Source organism: Uloborus diversus, chromosome 9, assembly GCF_026930045.1.
Source record: "Uloborus diversus isolate 005 chromosome 9, Udiv.v.3.1, whole genome shotgun sequence".
NCBI classification, from domain to species: domain Eukaryota; kingdom Metazoa; phylum Arthropoda; class Arachnida; order Araneae; family Uloboridae; genus Uloborus; species Uloborus diversus.
The window spans coordinates 74,543,753-74,565,003 of NC_072739.1; the positions used below are offsets into that span (position 1 = coordinate 74,543,753).

At 32.5% G+C, this 21,251-nt stretch overlaps 1 protein-coding gene across 1 annotated transcript in view; it reads left to right on the plus strand.

Annotated features, from left to right (window-relative positions):
* Nucleotides 1–21,251, plus strand: part of LOC129230100 (E3 ubiquitin-protein ligase UBR4-like) — a 163,168-nt gene that overhangs the window by 49,357 nt on the left and 92,560 nt on the right. The window contains exons 17-24 of the mRNA XM_054864498.1: nucleotides 4,264–4,408; nucleotides 5,163–5,286; nucleotides 9,048–9,150; nucleotides 11,546–11,687; nucleotides 13,199–13,278; nucleotides 17,777–17,911; nucleotides 18,858–19,040; nucleotides 20,479–20,601. Coding sequence (XP_054720473.1) covers nucleotides 4,264–4,408; nucleotides 5,163–5,286; nucleotides 9,048–9,150; nucleotides 11,546–11,687; nucleotides 13,199–13,278; nucleotides 17,777–17,911; nucleotides 18,858–19,040; nucleotides 20,479–20,601 — 1,035 coding nt within the window. The remainder of the gene's footprint in view (nucleotides 1–4,263; nucleotides 4,409–5,162; nucleotides 5,287–9,047; nucleotides 9,151–11,545; nucleotides 11,688–13,198; nucleotides 13,279–17,776; nucleotides 17,912–18,857; nucleotides 19,041–20,478; nucleotides 20,602–21,251) is intronic.

Genomic DNA, 21,251 nt, shown 5'->3' on the forward strand with positions numbered 1-21,251 from the left:
AAAGTAATCATAATGTAAATTTTGAAACAAGGCCTCTCTGGAGCAAGCATGACATTGCTTTCCTAGGACTTGCATCCTCATCTTTATACATATAGGGCTAATCTCTGTCCGAATGTCCGGGGTAAACTTCAAAACTACTGGACGGATTTTAACCATTTTTTCACCATAGATAGCTACATAATCGGGAACAACTTAGGCTACAATTTATCACTAAAAAACTTAGTCTAAAAACGTCGTGATCGAAAACGGTAAATGTCATGTAATTTCCACATCAAATGATTAAAGATTAAACCCATTGTTTCGAAATTTCGTTGCCTAACAACAGCAATATTAAAAGTAATCATAATGTAAATTTTGAAACAAGGCCTCTCTGGAGCAAGCATGACATTGCTTTCCTAGGACTTGCATCCTCATCTTTATACATATAGGGCTAATCTCTGTCCGAATGTCCGGGGTAAACTTCAAAACTACTGGACGGATTTTAACCATTTTTTCACCATAGATAGCTACATAATCGGGAACAACTTAGGCTACAATTTATCGCTAAAAAACTTAGTCTAAAAACGTCGTGATCGAAAACGGTAAATGTCATGTAATTTCCACATCAAATGATTAAAGATTAAACCCATTGTTTCGAAATTTCGTTGCCTAACAACAGCAATATTAAAAGTAATCATAATGTAAATTTTGAAACAAGGCCTCTCTGGAGCAAGCATGACATTGCTTTCCTAGGACTTGCATCCTCATCTTTATACATATAGGGCTAATCTCTGTCCGAATGTCCGGGGTAAACTTCAAAACTACTGGACGGATTTTAACCATTTTTTCACCATAGATAGCTACATAATCGGGAACAACTTAGGCTACAATTTATCGCTAAAAAACTTAGTCTAAAAACGTCGTGATCGAAAACGGTAAATGTCATGTAATTTCCACATCAAATGATTAAAGATTAAACCCATTGTTTCGAAATTTCGTTGCCTAACAACAGCAATATTAAAAGTAATCATAATGTAAATTTTGAAACAAGGCCTCTCTGGAGCAAGCATGACATTGCTTTCCTAGGACTTGCATCCTCATCTTTATACATATAGGGCTAATCTCTGTCCGAATGTCCGGGGTAAACTTCAAAACTACTGGACGGATTTTAACCATTTTTTCACCATAGATAGCTACATAATCGGGAACAACTTAGGCTACAATTTATCGCTAAAAAACTTAGTCTAAAAACGTCGTGATCGAAAACGGTAAATGTCATGTAATTTCCACATCAAATGATTAAAGATTAAACCCATTGTTTCGAAATTTCGTTGCCTAACAACAGCAATATTAAAAGTAATCATAATGTAAATTTTGAAACAAGGCCTCTCTGGAGCAAGCATGACATTGCTTTCCTAGGACTTGCATCCTCATCTTTATACATATAGGGCTAATCTCTGTCCGAATGTCCGGGGTAAACTTCAAAACTACTGGACGGATTTTAACCATTTTTTCACCATAGATAGCTACATAATCGGGAACAACTTAGGCTACAATTTATCACTAAAAAACTTAGTCTAAAAACGTCGTGATCGAAAACGGTAAATGTCATGTAATTTCCACATCAAATGATTAAAGATTAAACCCATTGTTTCGAAATTTCGTTGCCTAACAACAGCAATATTAAAAGTAATCATAATGTAAATTTTGAAACAAGGCCTCTCTGGAGCAAGCATGACATTGCTTTCCTAGGACTTGCATCCTCATCTTTATACATATAGGGCTAATCTCTGTCCGAATGTCCGGGGTAAACTTCAAAACTACTGGACGGATTTTAACCATTTTTTCACCATAGATAGCTACATAATCGGGAACAACTTAGGCTACAATTTATCGCTAAAAAACTTAGTCTAAAAACGTCGTGATCGAAAACGGTAAATGTCATGTAATTTCCACATCAAATGATTAAAGATTAAACCCATTGTTTCGAAATTTCGTTGCCTAACAACAGCAATATTAAAAGTAATCATAATGTAAATTTTGAAACAAGGCCTCTCTGGAGCAAGCAAGACATTGCTTTCTTAGGAATTGCATCCTCATCTTTATACATAAAAAGCTAATCTCTGTCTGGATGTTCGGGGTAAACTTCAAAACTACTGGAGGGATTTTAACCATTTTTTCACCATAGATAGCTACATAATCGGGGAGCAACTTAGGCTATAATGTATTAATTAAAAACTTAGTTTAAAAAATTTTGGTGGAACATAGTAAATTTTATGTAATTTCCCTATGTTATGATTAAACATAGAGTAAAGAAATATACATAGATAGTCCCCGTCTATGGTAAAAAAGTGATGAAATTGAAGCCAGAATTATGGGATACAGCGGTGCAATGATGGGCTGGGTGATGATAACGTGATCGCTTCGCTAGTTTAGTTTTCACCAATCTCTCGAAGAAACTGTATAAAGTAGCTGGTGGATTGGTTTGCTTTTTAATTCATGTTTTAATGCAATTTCAAAAACGTGCTTCTTAAACTTGCAACAATATCTAAGTTTAAATTAACAGCCAATTGAGATTCAGTAATGGAATATTTTGAATCAAGATGTATCTTAAAATACTTAGCAAGAAGCTAAGGATCTTGGGATGCAGCGATGCAACTTCCGGCTTCAATTTCTTAGTATAGCAGGGCCTCTCTATGTAATTTCTTTACTCTATGTGATTAAATATAAAACCCATTGTTACAAAAATTCGTTGCCTAACAACAGCAATATTAAAAGTAATCATAATGAAAATTTTGAATCAAGGCTTCTCCGGAGCAAACATGAGTTTAAAGTCATTTAATAATTTGAAAACTCTTACTTTTCGCACCCTGAGGGAAACATAGTAGAGACCTTTTTTTTCTTCTTTTTTTGCATCTGTGTACTATTTAATTAATTAAGTGAAGCAAGTGCAAGGTTTTTTAGTGATCTTTGTTAGTTCATATTTTAGAAATTCTTCAAATTTTTATATGTTTAGATTCGTGCTTTCGTTTCTAAATGAATTATCGTTGGTTCTTTATACTTATTGCTATTTTACTTTTTTGAGTAAGGAAGAAGCTCGATTTTTAATCACGTCAAAGTGGTGTGTTTTGAGTTCTTTCAGTTAGAACAGAAAACAAAAGAAAATAGCGATAGTTACTTACAATTATTACTGACCCAGGCAACGGCGGGTATTTTTGCTAGTATATATATATATATATATATATATATATATATATATATATATATATAATTATAATAAAAGTGAAAAATATTGAAAAGACCACACCTAAAGCCTATAGATACACAACCCAGCAAAACTAAAAAGCCAAGTGAGTATAAAATATGCAAGCCAATTACCAAATATTAAACAAATTATATAAAAAATAATGATGAGAAAAAGGAGAATTGCAAACAGCTATTTAATAGGAAAAGACAAAGTATGAATCCAGAGCTCATCAGCCGTGGAGGATTCAATAAATATGGTCAAAAGACCAAAAAATTTAACTATGAACTAAAAGAGAGTGTTTAAGCTCCAGTACATGCAATATAGAGTAACATTGGACAAATGCAACACACATTAAACTATAAACAATAAACAAGAGTTCAAACCTAAAATTAAAAGCAGGGGGTTTCGCCTCGACTAATTAGGAAAACAAGTTCCGAAATAATTAGCCATCCACATGACAGTACCTGCCAATAACCAAAATTATCTTACCTTGAGATCCATTTATAATAAAAACAATTATTTCGGAACGGCTAATTATTTTGGAACTTGTTTTCCTAATTAGTCGAGGCGAAACCCCCTGCTTTTAATTTTAGGTTTCAGCTCTTGTTTATTGTTTATAGTTTAATGTGTGGTGCATTTGCCCAATGTTACTCTATATTGCATGTACTGGAGCTTAAACACTCTCTTTTAGTTCATAGTTAAATTTTTTGGTCTTTTGACCATATTAATTGAATCTACCACGGCTGATGAGCTCTGGATTCATACTTTGTCTTTTCCTATTAAATAGCTGTTTGCAATTTTCCTTTTTCGCATCATTTATTTTTTATATAATTTGTTTAATATTTGGTATTTGGCTTGCATATTATATATATATATATATATATATATATATATATATATATATATATATATATATATATATATATATATGTGTATATATATGTATATTAAAAAATTTGATAATGAAATATTAATTTTGAGATCAAGTCTTAACCATTTTTCTTATGTAATAATTTTAAATAAAATGTTTATTTTAGACTCTGCTGCTTCGTCAGCAAAAAGAAAAGGATGAACTTCGAAGTGAAAGTGAGGCGTCTTGTGTTCTAATTTGGCAGAGGCTTTTGAACACACTAAAACGTGCCATATTGACACCATCTGCATTCTCTGTTGAAGAGGGCGAAGGTATGTTTGGAAAAATTTCTTGAATAACTTGTTTTATAAATCTGTATCTTCTTGATGGTAAAGCTTGGGATTTTCTGTTTGAAATTAGTAAAAACTTATTTTGTATTTTCCAAAAACTTAAATTTCACAGTCCTGTGTTCGTCAGGACTGAAGAATGACAAAAAAAAAAAAAAAAAAATTGAAATTTTAGTGAAGCAATTTACTCAAATTGGTAATTTTTCAATTTTTTGTTTCTGAAAACATGATATTTAAACGAATCTATGGAAAATATGTATGCAAGCTTTAAAAAAAAAAAAAAAGCAAAAAATGCTGCTCCAACAAAAATATGTATATTGTCATTTTCATGAATAAAAATTTTAACAGTTTATTATGAAAAGAACAGGAAAATCAAATTCTAGTAAAATTTAAAGCATTGTCAGAAAAGCTAGACAATATTATAATCAAAAATTACATCTTTATTTCTATATGAGGCATTCTGAAAGTTGACTACTCTTTTAGTTATATTTAATGAAAAATTAGACTTTTTTTACTTTTGGCATTATTATGTGCCCTTTGAACTAAGACTTATATTTTGTATAATAATTACAGTTTTTTAATTAAAAATTACATTCAATCATTTTTGTGTAATTTTTTTTTTTTTTTTTTTGCTGCTTGTAAATATACGAATCATTTGCAATTCAAAAACTATTCAAATTATTTCAAGTGATTTCTTTTTATTTGTTCTAAAAAATTCTTTCTGAATTTTCTCATTCAGACATCAATGTAGAGCATGCCCAGCTTCTTTTGTTTTTGTTCCATAACCTGCATCTTATGCAGAAAAAGAGTGTTCTCTTGATGACAGCACAAACAATCATGGAAATTTCTCCCACTGTCATGAGGTAAGTTTTATTTCCTGGAATGACTTAATCAACTCACTAGTATTGTAATCCTGCATTATTTACAGTATAGCAAACCTGCCAACTCTTCCGGATTTCCCAAAAGGTTTCCGGATTTTCATGTTCTTTTCCGCTTTTCCGGTTATGAGCAAAATCTTCTGGATTTCTCATGTTTTGTTGGAAAAAAATTGTATCTCGCCAATTTCGGCGCTAGCGATACTTTTGCGGAATGCGGCACCTTGTTTGAGGCCAAGTAGCCAAGGAAAGGTTGCCGTATTAGAATCACACGAGAAGATGTTATGCATGATCATGGATTTACTCTGTGGTACAGTGCATGACTTCATGGGGATCCAGGGTTCGTACTCTCTTTCAAAACTCCACCAATACTCCTTCATTTAGGAAATTTTTTTGGAGGGCCCTTCAAACTCCTTCATTTTGGTTTTAACTCCTTCAAAACTCTTCCTTTTTTAGTTCAAGACTACATAATATTCCTATATGACAGTAACTTAAAATACTCTGATCGACAACTTAGTCCCAAGGGCGATTGTATAAGGGCGCTGTTAATATAGTAATTTCATTTTTTTTCTGAAAATGTGATTTACTAATTGATCATAGTTAAGTCGCAAAAGGTGAAGGTGAAAATATTATTAGATGACTGAGACATTTCATAAGTGAAGTAAAACATGCTTAAATGGTGCTTGGCTATTTTTACAAGTTTTATAATTATTGTTTTCCCCTCCACCTCAGCAGCAAAAGTCAGATTGTCTAATTATCCTCATAAATATAATAGCCAATGATCGAGTAATGCTGATGTGACGTCATCAACAATGAAACTAGCACCACAGTATGATAATTTGATAATATGTTTTGGTAATGTTTAAAATGCAGGGAAATGCTTGATTTTGATAGGGCTGAACTGTTTTACTAGTAAGACTCATTTTAGAAGAATGAAGAAACGTAAAAATGGACAACAAAAAACGCTATCTACTGGAGTTAAAGATTAATCTGCTGGATTTAGGGTTAAAATGTCAGCTATCAAAATATCACCAAACAAGGCAATGGCTTGGTTGAAATGTAGAAGGCTTGGTTGAAATGTAGAAGCAATTTTCATCCGTCATACCTTGACGGGCAACTTTCTAGTTGTTTAAATATTTAAAAATACATAACTATGTTATTATATAGACACAGTGTAACAAAATGTTCATAAATAATATGACATGTGACAAGAAGAGGAGTTAGGTGAAGTGGGACACTTCGTGATAAAGGGGGAAGGGGGTCAAATATGTTGAAAAAAATGCGACATCATTTAATGACAGCCCAATAATACTCCTTCAAAATCTCATTTTACTCCTTCAAAACTCCTTCATTTTATTTCTGAAATTGAGTACGAACCCTGGGATCTAATCGAAGCATTTTTGCAGGCAACTAGGGGAACGATTTTGGCAGTTTATCATTTTTCTTGTCTGCTCAGTTCATGCTGTTTTTGCCTCGTTCTTCTTTTAAGATGAGTAAACGTTATTTCCAAACGTTTAAAAAAAGCTATACAAGTAATTTTTACCAAACGAAAGTATGTTCAATTTAAAAGAAATTCATAACTGATTTTATATTAAATTAAAAGCATTCGCCAATGTGCCAAATACGATAAAATCGTAAAATCGGCGAACAAAATTCGAATTTGGGGAATTTATTGGCGAACAGAAAATTCTCTAAAATATACACAGAGGAAAAAAAATCTCCCTTCAGAAGTCAATCTAGATAAAAATTAAGTCCATTCACAAAATTTGGACCCCTAAAAACGGACCCGTCACAAAATTCCGATCCCTAAAAAAGAACCTTTCACAAAACTCCCAGACTAGCAATCACTGAAAGTTGCTTTATTCTCGGAACCCGCCGAGCAGATTGAGGTGCGTGCACGCGCGTTAGCATCGGAGCAGAGCGTTACCGTCCATCGGATCGGAGGAAGGATGACGTTTGCCTCTCGCCTCTTTGCGTCACTGTACTTGCGCCTCTCGCTGATTGGATATCGAGTGCGCAGCGTGGCTACTGAGTAGAAAGTGATGGCGGATGCCTTGTTGAATGGCACGTTTATTTCATTGTGTTCGATGTCTGAAACATCGGAGTAAGATAGGAATGCAGTCTTTACTTCGTTTAAAGCTTTTATTTCTAATCTTAAATTTATTGAAGAATGATAAATATCACTTGAAGTTGTTTTTAGCCATTTTTTCCTTTGAAAAATTACATATGATTTGGAAAAACTACTGAAATTGACATTTTTTTTTCTCATCAAATTCCTAAAAACGGACAAAAATTCCTGGATATACTCCTGCCCTTATCCTCAAAAAATTGTCAAAAACTAAGTTATACTTTACTTACTGATTAAATATTTCTGCAGACAAAAATACATTTAAAATGAGTTAAAGTTAGTCTTTGGCTAACACTTTAAAAATTTGGCGAATTTACTGGCGAACGATTCGAAATCCTTAGCGCGATCCCTGCTTAAATGTAAAGAGGGTAGGTCTCTTCCTTGATTTTATTTTGCGTTGCAAATCTGGATTTAAAAAAGAAAAAAACTTCCAGATTTTTTTTCTTTGTGGTTGGCAGGTATGGTGTAGTATTTTTATTTTATTTCAATTGCTTGCTAGATTATTTTTCATTCATGTGATTCTTCTGCCAATTGGCGGAATTCGGCGAATTTCAATCTTTAAATTAACGGAATTCCGTTTTTTCAAATTTAAAAGAAGAAATATGCAAGAACTTAACAAAAGAACTCAAGCTTATGAAAGATAACTTTTTCTTTTAGCTCTTCATGATTATATTGTTTACTGTGTTGGAAGTAATCAGTAATGTAGAAAACAAATAGCAGATGTTTAGAGATTGCTGCTCATTTCCATAAAAGATGTAAAATGATGTTAAGCATACTTGGTTTTGTGTAAGCAGAAAAACACATAGGATGTTTTGATTGCTTTTTTTTTTTTTGCTTCTAGTCCAAGAATCAGTTTTTATTTGTTTGTTTCAACATTGTTTTAAGTTTCCTTACAAAGTAAATAAATTAATTTATCTTTATTTTCTTTAAAAGTTTAATTAGGAAATAGATTTCTATGCGTCCCCCCCCTATCAAATGTTAGTAAATCATTTAAACAAGCAGATGTAAAAATAAACTAAGAGGTTGCAGCTCTAATAAGTGATCTGGTGATAAAAAAAACTGATATTCATTTAAACCATGCTTGTTTCCCTTGAGTTGAAAAATTAATAAATAAAAAGTTTTTTCCTCTAATTAACGGGATGTTGCATTTTTTATCTTTAATTTTGTGGAATAGCTCAGAAACTCAGCTTTTTTTGCGACTTTTGCTTAGAATCAAGTTTTAAAAAAGTGTTTTAATTCATAAGTTCTTAACATTTATTATTAAGTATTCTCAATTTCTCGGAGAATTCCTAATTCATTTTGTTTTGCCTTTAAGATCTTTAATTCTGCAGCTGATGTATAATCTTTTTCTTAATCTTATAAAAAAAAATAATTCCTTCATTTTGCTCTGCTTGTACAATGCAGCTTGTAAACCTTTGCAGCAAAAGGGTTTGAATCAAAAATGCTATCTTAGTCAAATCAATCTGAAAAGAAAACTTACTGCAGTTGATAATTATTATTGTTATCATTTTTGGTTTTAGTTAAAATTTAATGGTAAAATCATTAATTTCATGCTTTGTATCATTTCAGTAAGTTTAATCTGTGAATTGCTTGATTTAAAAATGTTTTAATTTATGTTTAGCCCCTTGAAAGATCTCCAAATCCTTTACCTTGCAAGAATGCTTCTGATCTTTGAATACATGATGCGGAATTTGTATGATGCCCCACCTTCGCTCATTGAGCAGGTATATATTTTTTTAATAACAAATATGAGTTTCACCTCTCAGTAGTGGTGAGCATCCTCTCTCTATGCCCAGTCGAGATTCCTCTCTATCAATCCATAAGCCCTTGTCAAAATTAGTGATCACCTTCCGCCAGAGGTTGAAGACAAAACCTTGAAAGGATATAGAGCGACAAGTTTAATGTGATCATTTTCCAAACTGGTGTAAAACTCTGCTAAAAAAAAAAAAAATGCATGCTGTACCAAAGCAACAAACTACTCTACAGAAAAGCATAATAAAAGAACATACAAAAAGGCTTTAACTTACTCCACTCTGAATTACACCACAAACTTCAAGTTATGTAGTTTCTTATTTGTTTTTTTAATTTCTCCACCTATTTTTGTCAAGAGTTTAAACGCATGCTGCACAAAAGTTAACGAACAACAGTAAAATGTGTTGATGACAAAAAAATTTCTAAGCTCTGCAAACATCACCCATTTGAAAACAGCTAGTTTTTTTAATTGAATTAAAGTATGAACTTTAGAGTTGGTTCAGAATTTATGATAACCCAAAGTTTAGAAATAAATTTCACCTCCCAGTTTTGTCAACAGCATGCAACACAAATGCTAATGAGCTTAAACAAACAAAAAATTGTAGAATGTATTAGCAAAAAAAATTGCTTTATGCCACTAAAATTTCAGGCCTCTAGTGTAATCACATTTTCTGCAAGCTTACCTTAAATGTAGCAAATCATTTCACGAACCTGCTTCGACATTTTGGAGGTCTTTATTTGAAGGAACCTCGACCCTCATATTTGGATGTTGGAAGCTGAAAATTTGCATATGTTAGTTTCAAAGGCTTTCTCAACACATTTTTCACCAAAATTGGAGATGATTGGGTGGGGGCCATCCAAAATATTAGGAAAGTAGATGTGGAATGACTTAATACAGCGGTTCCCAACCTTATTTAACTATGCGGTCTACCAGTTTTGTAGAAAACACCATTGAGGTTCACTAACTACTGTATATTATTTGCACAGCAAAAATTTACTTTCTGGTGCGGGGGGGATGGATCTGCTCATAAAGTGTCCTTAAGTATAAAAGTCATCCAAGTTAAAGCTGCATTAAACTTTTGACGCTGTTATTCTTCTGCGAGGTAACTGATATCTGGATTGAAACTAGATACTTTTAGCCTCTAATAACTCGCAACATTCGATACATTTCTACGTTATTAAAAAAAAAAAAACTTCAATTAAAAGTCTCATTCAAATAGGTAGGTTGTCGTTAAGTCCCTCAAGTGCCTCAATTCACTGGTTAGTCATGCCAGTTTAACAAAGGAGGAACATTTTTAACTTGAAGCTTGAAGCTAATATGTACTGGTTTCATAGGCGATTTTCTTTAAAGGTGTTTCTGATTCATTAGATTTCATCTTTAATTGTAGGGGAAGGTTCCTAAGAAATAAGATAAATCTTAATCTTAAAGTTCCTTATTGGCTATGAACCAGGGCTCTTTAGTGAGAGTGACGGTCCATCTAATGAGTGAATTTTCGCAGAAAAAACGGAAATCAAGACCCCAAGATTTATTTTGGTGTTTCATATTCTCGACCAGTGTCCACGGCCCAGTAACACGCTGTTCGCGGCCCACTTGTGGGCCGGGGCCCATGGGTTTGGAACTGCTGACTTAATATGATAATTTTACATTTATAAGTGTAGCAAAATATACTTAAGAGAAAGTTTAGTTACAAGATTTAATTCTTATAGTTGAGGCAAACCTGTCTTAGCAGCATTGTAATGTTCTGATTAAGATCTGTGTAACCTTCACAATGCTGCCAGGTTAGGCTTACCCTAACTATAGTCATTTAATTAATCATGTCTCTACCCCAATAACAATAATTTTTAATATCATTTACAAAAATGTGTCTATGCATGTAGTAAAATCTTAATAGTTAAACTTATCAAACACTACTTCTCCAAAGAAAACTATACTTATGTTTAAATAAAATTACAAGGTTTTCATTATAGTTATTTCATCAATCAAGAAGTTAGGTTCAAATGTGAATGTTTGAACAATGGTTTACAATTAATTCATAAAATCTTTGATGTTTCAAAATATTTATTGTTTCTCAAAAAATAGTATTTAAACTAGACCAACATAGTTTAAACCAAAAAAAAAAAAAACTTTTTTAAAAAGTAGTATAAACGAAAGATAAGTAATAATGTGCACTTGTCATTTTACTGTTTAAATTATTCTTATTTCTATAGTAAAATAGGGTTTTGTCTCCCATTGCTCATCTTATGTTGAGAAATGAAAAAAAAAAAAAATGTAAAACTTGATACACTTTATTTGAAATTTATATTTTGTGCATAATTTTAAAACAATTCCATAATTGTTTTAGATTCTGAATTTTTTTTTTCTTTTAGATTCAGAAGAATTTATTTAGCTTCCAAAGTGTGACAGCTCTAACTGAAAAGGATAATACCAAAAAACAAACTAAATTATTTTTTGCCTGTAAGGACATTGAAGAAAATTATGTGAAAAATTTGCCTCCAGAAGAAAGTCAAGGTATACTATTATTGTCTATTCTAAAATCATTGCAGAAGAATACTAAGTTTTTTTATTGGTTGGTTGTAATCCTGAATTTAGAAAACATGATGATTTGGTGGTAGACATATAATGAAATTGTTGTAAATTTCTCATGCTGAAATGTGCATAAGATATCACATGGTGGCTATATCCTATAATTGAGGGATTATAGTGCTGACTCTAACATTGTTTTGACAATTCATCCTGTTGCCTTTTTAAGTGTGCCAACTTTCATGTCACCTTGAGCCTTTTTTTATGTATTTCCATTCCATTTCAACTGCCCAAAAGGCACCCAATTGCTTTTTCAATCGCTGTTTTTTCCCTTTCAAGCATTTGCCGTTAGTGATACTTGTTTTTCAGAAATGATTTCCCCAACAGTTCTCGTTTGCTCCAAAATTTGTAGACGTGTTAAATAAATTTCTGACATCCTTTCAAAACTTATAATGTTAAATTCGGCCATTAAAAAGAATTGTTTCTAAACTTTCCCTGCCAATATCACTATCGACGCTTACTCTCATGAAATCATCCCTCTTTAACTAGTAAGGTTGCCGTAAAAGTCATCACAAGACATCAAGTTTATGAATTACAAGCCTACAACCATTCAGTACAAATCTACAATCTTATTGAGTTGATCCCTGAAACAAACTAAATAGCACCTATTTAGCTAATAGCTTAAAAATGAAGAACTAAAGCAAAAAACTTACATCACTTTGCTTGCGAAAGAAGGAAAAATTAAGGCAACCAAAAATAACATTCTGTCTGATAAAGATATCTGATCAACCAAAAACATACTATGATGATCCAAGAGAAGACTGATAACGATCGGATTGGTCGTCATCAATCATCATCTTCATTTTTTAAAGTTACAAATAAAATTAATGTATATACTGTACAGACTAGTATAATTCTGCGTTTTAATACTATTACATTTTGTACGTACCATGCTGTTTTATTTTCTGTCTCTATCTCCCATTTATCATTAATTTTGTTCATTGTAATAGTTTTTTATGTTGAATAACACAGCTTTTTGTAAAATACGGCAAAAATTCGGTTCTTTAAGAAATAAACTCTGAAGATATTGTTAAGAAAAGATTTAAAATCATTTTGAGGGGTGTTTACAAATGTCTCAAATAGGGTATGTTTAGGAAAAAGTCGCATCCATACCTGTTTCCACATCGCGAAATTTCGACTTATGCGAGGGTTCTTGGAATGCTTCCCTTGTGTAAGACAAGACTCGACTGTGTTGATAAATGGTTTTGAACATTCCGTTAGAAGAAAGTTGTTTTAGTATCCGTTTTGTATACTTTATAGCAAATTATATTGAATTTTGATAAAAAATGTTTTTACTGTTAGAGATTACTTTTGCATCGTCATTAATAGTTTTATTGCATGATATTAATGATTTAAAGGGCCTTCCAAATGCAACAGCCATTGTAACATTTTCTATTCAGTGGACTCTGTAAAAAAAAAGTGTTTTTTGTCTTTGATAGGTGCTGGATCTAAGCCAAAGTTTTTTAATCTCATGTCTGTTGACTTCAGCAATCAAGAAGTACCAAAGTTAGATGGCTTTGTAAGTATCTGCTACTATTTCAAGCTGTGTTTTAAAGCCATTTCACTATGGTAGTAATCCATAGATCATAGTTCTTGACTATGCAAATTTTTTCTTTAGTTTTAGTGTTTTAAACTTACAGACCTCTTTGATCTGTATCTACAAAATAATAATAATAATAATAATAATACCAAAAATTGAATACAGGTAAGATGAGAAAAGAAAAAAACTAAGCTCTTTTGAATTATCAGCATTCAGCACTGAAGAAAGCTCTTAAAGCCTAGAAAAGCATTTGCTTTTGTGCAAGACTCCGTCACTTTTTGAAATGACAATGACTTTTTGAATGAAACGTTTTCAGATTTCATTCATACCAAAAATCGTACAAAAAGAAAACTAATGAATTATAATATTTAAAAGTTATACTATAGGTAGATGGAGAAATCATCAAAAATTAAATCAGCCATTCAAAAAGAAATGTGCTCATTTGAGTTGTAATCTATATATATAGAGGACCCGACAAACGTTGTTCTGTTCAAACTTTGTAAATTGAAAAGTTAAAAAATTTCAATAAACTGTCAAGTGTTTGAACCGTTTTGTTGAAAAAAAAAGTAAAAAGAAAATGTTTTAAGCTGCTTGATGTCAGAATGCGTATATTTATTACAACTTGATTTATCTAATGCCCACTGAGCAGTTGTTTTATTAACTATATTCTTTCTCCCATACTTGATGATTTGCTCCTTCAGCCATACTCAAAGAATAAAAAGCGTCCTCAGATATTAAATGTAAAAAACTAATTACCCATCTAGAACAAACGGAAAATTCCGCTGCAGCATCCCTCATATGAAAAAGAATAAAACAATCAAAAGGGTATCGTTTAAAAAAATGATAAAGGTAAAAACAGTTCTCTGAATAAGCAAAAATCACTCATCCCTCTGCCCCCCCCCCCCCCCCCCCCGCATCCTGATGTAAAATGCACAAATTCTTCAACTATGACTAAACACTCTTTAAAAACAAAAAACAATTCTTTGAAGTTTGAAATATTTCGCGGAAAAAAATACAATAAATTACATTAACAGTAGTTTTAAAATGTAAACAAATGATCACGCAACTCTCTTGTTTATAGCCAAAGTCGCCAAGCCACCACGTTACTGTAATCCAGCCGATCAGTGAGCGAAGCTAACTCCGACCGATTAGCGGTCCGATCTTTTGAACAAAAACTTTTAAAACTTCATTTCTTGCCTATTATGTTCTTTCCAGCAAAGATAAAGATCTTCCACTGCACGTATCTTTTGTGCATAGAACTACCCTGTTGTAATTTATGTGGACGAAAATAAAATTTGTTTCGTCTTTAAATTAGATCATCTTTTCCTTTAATAATGTACTGATTAGTTTGATAATCCTTAAAGTATTCTTGACATTGGTGCCCAAAATTCAGATGGATTTGAGCCAAGAAACAAATGTTGCTGGGTACGGTACTTTCTGATCATTTGGTTAGGAAAACCTAAAGCACCGATCCGGTCACATAGTGCAACTACAACGACAGAACACACGTTTTGCGTGAACCTTCCAGTACTTTACTTTAAAATATATCACAGGACCTAAAAACGTTGCTTTCAAGAAATGAAGGCTTTACTCTCTCTCTCTCTCTCTCTCTCTCTCTCTCTCTACGTTTTATCTGTTCTCAAATGACATATCACAGTATTAAATTTCATTACAAAAAGCAGATCTGGCTTTCTTATTGTCGTTTGGCAACGGATTAAATACTTATTTCAATTCTCGCTCAACAATAAGTTAAAATAAATATTAATCATTTGGGAGATATAACCATCCAATGTTTTAATTAATTAACAAAAACGTTTCCGATTCGATCCATCCCGCTTCAAAACCATGCTTGCCAACCCTTAATTACACACAAAAAATTTGATCAAAATCGGTCCAGCCGTTTAAAAGCCTTATTGTGACAAATGTCCGCACAGAAGATTTTTATATAATAAGAAATGGAGTTTGGTAAATTTGTTCCCTAAGATCTCAGAAACTACCCGGCAGATTTGGCTGAAACCTTCACCGTTTGTTCTTTTTGGTACTGGGGAGGTTTGTAGACCAGTTCGAAAAAAATCCGATTGATAGTTCCTTTTTTATTCTAGTTTGTCCAAATTTTTGCATAAATGCCCCAATATAACGGCGAAAAAATACGTGCACATTTTAAGATTATGTGTCCATCGAAAGCGCTTATTTTTCTTCTGAAGATGGCATCTGTTAGAAAGTTCTAAGTTGTATGAAAAACGAGTTATGAGCTTTTTTTTGTTCCATGTTCGAAGGCTTTCCTCAACCCAATTCATTATTTAGTGTATCATCTCAACTCCCAGTTCATAGTTAGAATTGCTAAATGTTTTTGTTGTTTCGTCTGACTGTTTGAGGCTTTTCTCAAGTCAAATCTTAAAGTAACATTTTTTTTCCTCCAAGATTGGCTAATAATAACTAGATTTGGTTGATAATTTTCCATTTAAACGGAGCTTTAGTGTAATTAATGGGTTTTTTAAAATTATTTGTGCTGATTGGATTTTTTAATAATTATCCAATCTAACAGCAGAAACCTCGCCAAAATTTATGCAAAAAGATTTCAGTAGCGGATGCATTTGGCAATTTTTTCTACTGCCGCGGTTTTTGAAGTCAAAGACTACGTAATAATATTTGTCAGCTTTCATCATGTAAACAAAATATCGTCAATCAAAGAATCTTTAAAAACTTTTTTCACTGTAAAATAATCCAGTAACTAAATTAGGCAAATCCATAAACAGCACAAAAAACTTCCATTAATGTGACTTTGTGCACAAATTCAAACCATCGCCAAATTTTACTACTTATTTTGGAAACATTTCGGATGAAATTGTTTAGCGCCATTTTATTGTGACCAAAAGTATTTTAGCATATGGCAACAATATCTCTTTAACAAAAATTAGTAACATACCGTTTTACAAAGTAAGGAGGGGAGCATTATCCAAGGTATCCCAAAACGATTCCCGCAAATTCGGTAACATTTTAAATCGCACCAAGAACCCACAATAATTGAAATTTTCCAAAATAACCAAAGCAAATTTAAGGGAATGACGGGCGCGCGGCTACATTTTTTTAAACAATTCGTTCTTCAATAGACATACAGAGAAGGTAAGACTCCATGTAAAATGCTCTCATGTTCATTTCTAAATGAATACTATTTATCTCTTTTTACTTACTGCTACTTTAGTTTTATGAGTAAGGAAGAAGCTAGATTTTAAATCACATCAAAAAGGTGCGTTTTAAGTTCTTTCACTTAAAACAGAAAACAAATGCAAGTAACGATTGTTTCTCATAATTATTGCTAACCCAGACAACGCCGGGTAATTTTGCTAGTATTAAATAAAACTCTTTAATTTTACAGGAGGATCTAAGCATTTAAGTTGAAATAATAACATACCAATATCATATCTGCACCAATATCCTATGAGGAAAAAAATGATCGAAAATTTTTTGAAAAGTGTTTCAAGCTAATTACTAAAGCAATAAATATAAAAAAAGAATCAGATGAAATTTGTTTCCAAAAATAAATAACTAAAAAAATGAAAAGAAAAAGAAAAAGAAAGAAATCAATAAAAATAAATCCTATTCAGACATGCAGAAAAAGTAGATGATAATGTGTAATTTTATAGAGCAAATTTCAGTGACTGCTCTATAATGGAGTTGGTAATTTGCTATCTACCAATCACAATGGCAATAGATTTTTTGATAAACACCAAGTTTTAGGCAAAGTGGTGACAGTGCAAAACTGCAATAAATACATTGTTTTGTGAGATTCTGAGGTTCCAAACGTGTTTTATTGTATTTTGTCCGTCACACATATGCTAAATTTTAGTTGCTTGAAGGCTACCCCCCCCCCCCCCCCTTCTGGGAGCAGTTCCATTCAGATCGTTTTGTGGTCCAAGGTCTCGCTGCACTTGCTCACGAAATACTACATCATTGTCGGATGTCAATCTGTCCCATGGGCGTCTGCGCTCCTCCCTCAAACGTACACAGCACTCCCCCCCCCCCCCAAGAATAAGATACAATAAAGTTAAAAATACTCTAAAATCCCCCCTCCCCCTCCCTTTAAAAATTTAAATGGTGCAGCATTCTGCCATGAACCCCTTATTGTGGGTACCACTGTCATTATAGTTTAGCAGGTCTGGATTCAATATTGTACTTGTATAACAAACTTTAAGCAGTAAGATGCAGACTTCAAAAGTGAAACATGTAAGTCGTATGCACCATGCGCAAATATTGTCGAACAGTTGTATAAACTGGAAAAAAAAAAGAGGTTTAATTAAAAAAATTCGTGCAGTTGGAAATCAGCTGAATTGTTTGTTTATATATGTATGATCAAAGTTATTTGATAGGCAGTCAGATAGACAGTTAGGAATAGAACATTGTGTTACCCATATGTGAAAAATGTTATTAACAAGATGAAGTGGTATAACAATATAATAAATATTTTTCTCTTACACAGGCTCTCAGTTTCATTTTGAGCAGCGGAGATATTCTGAAATATCCAAGTTTTTATTATTCCATTCAGAACTTGGTTTATTTAGCATCTCAGTGTGACATGCCAGAAAGAGTCACATCAGAGCAACTCTCGTTTCTTGTGAGTATCATAATTTGGTTCTTTTTCTTGATTTAAGTGTCGTAAAAACAACAGTGTGGCAAGTGTCCTTACAAAACTCGGAGAAACGCTTTATTTCAACAAGAAAAGATAACTTTTTTCCTGTTACTGAAGCTGAGAGTTACGTTAATGTAACCTAAAATTTATAAGTTCCTTAACATTTTACACAAGTTATTTCTCATAGAATTTTAACATTCCACCATAATATATCAGCACCAAACAGCTTGATATGAAATTTAGTTTGAGTTAATTTCACTCCTTGCTCTTTACGAAAGCTGAAAGGTTTTGTTTTTCCTTTTTTTAAAAAAATTAGCAGTTATAAGTAATTTAGTTTTTTGAGAGGTTCATTCCATATTTGGGAGTTTCGAAGTTTTGTCGAGCTTTCTCATAGTTTCCAAAAATTTCAGTCTTCAGAAAATTTTACTTGATTCCACTGTCACCCCTGATTTTAACTTCATCAATAATTTTCAGTGACAGCTTCAGGAAAGTAGATCTTGAAAATTAACAACTAAGCAATGGACCTTACCTTAATTATGCCAGAGCAGTTTTGTCTCACTATTTTTTAGAAAAAAATCATGTGACATAGATTGGACACTAATGAAGTTATGTGTGTTATCTGCTCTTCCTTATTGTAGAAATAACTTCATTCATTCATTATAACTTCATTCATCTATACAATATCTTCTTTGCTGACCGAATATAAAATTGCCTACATAAATAGAAATAACTGGGCAAAATATAAAATGATGTAAATTTAAAAGTAAAATCTTTCGGATTAAAATTCTGTTTTGGTGTGAAATATTTGTCCTGCAATGCTGTTCATGGTGCTGTTCGGGGAAACACAGCCTGTTGTCAAATGTTGAAGCTTCATATTTAAGTCAGTAAATATCATGAAGCATATAATTTTATGTATCTCTTTTCTTTACAGGGCTATTGTGCAATCCAGTACTCTATGTCCATTACCTGGCGCTTGCTGCTGTGCCTACCCCCTTCTGTGCAGTCACTGGAGTCTATTTCCACTGGTACATCTGCATTGAATGATGCTGAGTGCCTCCATGCTGTTATTTGGGCCTCACGTGCCACGCACAAAGTGTTTTCTGGCTGGATGAAGGTAATTTTAGATTGAAGGTTTTTAAAAAATGTGTCGAAATTTTGGAAAATGTTCCAGAGATAACTTCAGTTTTTAATTCAAAATTATTTTTTTCAAACTCTTAATCTGTTCAAGTCTATTCAAGATTATTACATAATTACAGTAATGACAAGAGATCCGGTAAAAGCCTTTTACCGAATGTCTTTACATTCAAAAACTCACAACTTTGAATTGAAAAAGAGGTTTCTCAAAACCCGAAACATTTGCAGGTATTTAGTAATCTGTTTGTTTGTGCTAAAACACATTGAATATCTCCTGTTATTTCTCAGCACAAAGGTATTTATTATTTCTTAGTTATAGTAATGGTTATGTAATGTGAAACGCATGTATGAAGATTTCACATTGAAGATACCCGGAACCAATCATTGTTTCTTTTATTGTAAAATCAGTTCTTTTTGTCTGGTACCAATTAATTTCGGTTCATCAAAATTCAGTAATCTAAATTATGGAAACATGGCAAAACAAAGTTTGCAAATAGGTTTCAGACATGCTTCAGGACGTTGTGGCTTGATTGGTAAGATTGACCCGTTACTGGAAGGTTGCAGCCTTGATACCAGCCAGTCAAAGATCTTCCATCTTAGCTAACAGTGCCTGGAGCTGTTAACTATGTCCTAATCACCAAGTCCTCCAAGTATCCATTCTTAATCAATACCTCTGGTGCTGGTTCTGGAGTTGCTAAACTTTTAATATGGATCAAAAACAGTATTGTCTTCATTTCACTTTCCAACTGGTTAAAATATATGTAGTGATAAGTACGGAACACCCTGGAGTGGTGTAGTATAGACACATGTTTTAGGATTACAAACAACCCTGTTTTCAGGAAAAAGAAGTGAACCTATGGATAAAAGAGCATCCAACAAAAGCTTTTGTTGCTTTTTTTCTTTTTTCATTCATTGTGTCTATTTGTGAAACTTCAAATTTTGTCATGGGTTTTTTTTTTTTTTTTTAATTACAAGAAACTCTGACGTACCAACAATGGTGAGGGTATGAAACGTTTCTAAGTTAGGGACCTACCCATTATTGAAACCACATGGTAATGGTGTGCTAATAGATGCCTCCATTTCCACCTATAAACCAGATTTTGCCATTCCATCTTATTGTTTTTCCTTTAAGAAAGGCGAGCTTTTTATCCTCACTTTATACTTTGTTGTGAACTGTTATACACCAAGAAGTTGTAAGTAAGGCTTTATTACTGACAAAAATACAGCAAACAATTATGCATTGACTTTTGTTTAGTGAAAAAAAAAATGCCTCTCAAAGCTTTTAATACCAAATTTGAGCACTGTGTGGAAGGTTTAAATTTTAATCTGTTTAAACCAAATATGTTCTGAATAAAGGGAAAGGAAAAAAAAAACATTCTATGCAATGCTTTTTGACAAATGTTTCATGTCTGTTTTAGGACACACTGGTCAAGCAAGGACTGACCACTCAGAAGGCAGAGGTGCTTTCCCGATCTGTCGCCAAGAATGCATGCACTGTAAAATTTGATATCAAAGTGGCCAAGCAGTTAATAACAAAATTGGTAACTATCAATATGCCTATTTTCTGTTCATATTTAATTCTAGAATTTTATGCAATGGTCTCAGATTTTTCTTGTTAGGTGAGTATCACCTGCAAAACTCAACTTAAAAGGTATTAAAAACATATTTTAACTATATGAGTCCTTTATTGTGATGTTTTTCAGAGTATATAAAAATTACTCATGTAAAACCGATAAAAATTCAAGGAAACTAGAAAATTAATTCAAGATATAGGGTAGCGGTTTTAGAATTCAGTTATTTATTCATTTATTTGTTTAACTGAAGCCAAGAATCTGAACATATTTATGCAACACAGTGACTTGAATTATTTGTTGCTTTCCAATATTATAATATTAAACATGTGGGTATCTAAATTGAACCTGAGAATTTAATTAGTTCACTGATCCTGTTCGAGTTAGAGATCAATCAGATGAAGTACATTTTACTGTTAGAAAAAAATAACTTACTGTGTTAAAAGACTCTTTTCAAAATAGGCTTGGCCTGCTGTAGGCTGCAGTACATTTTAAGAAGAAAAATAGATAAACTAAATCAGTCATCCTAACAGAAAAAAGGGTGCAAAGGCCGTTTTGAAAACGAGGCCCAGGTTTTTTAATTCAACAATGCAAATTTCCTTACTATATAGTGAAACTTC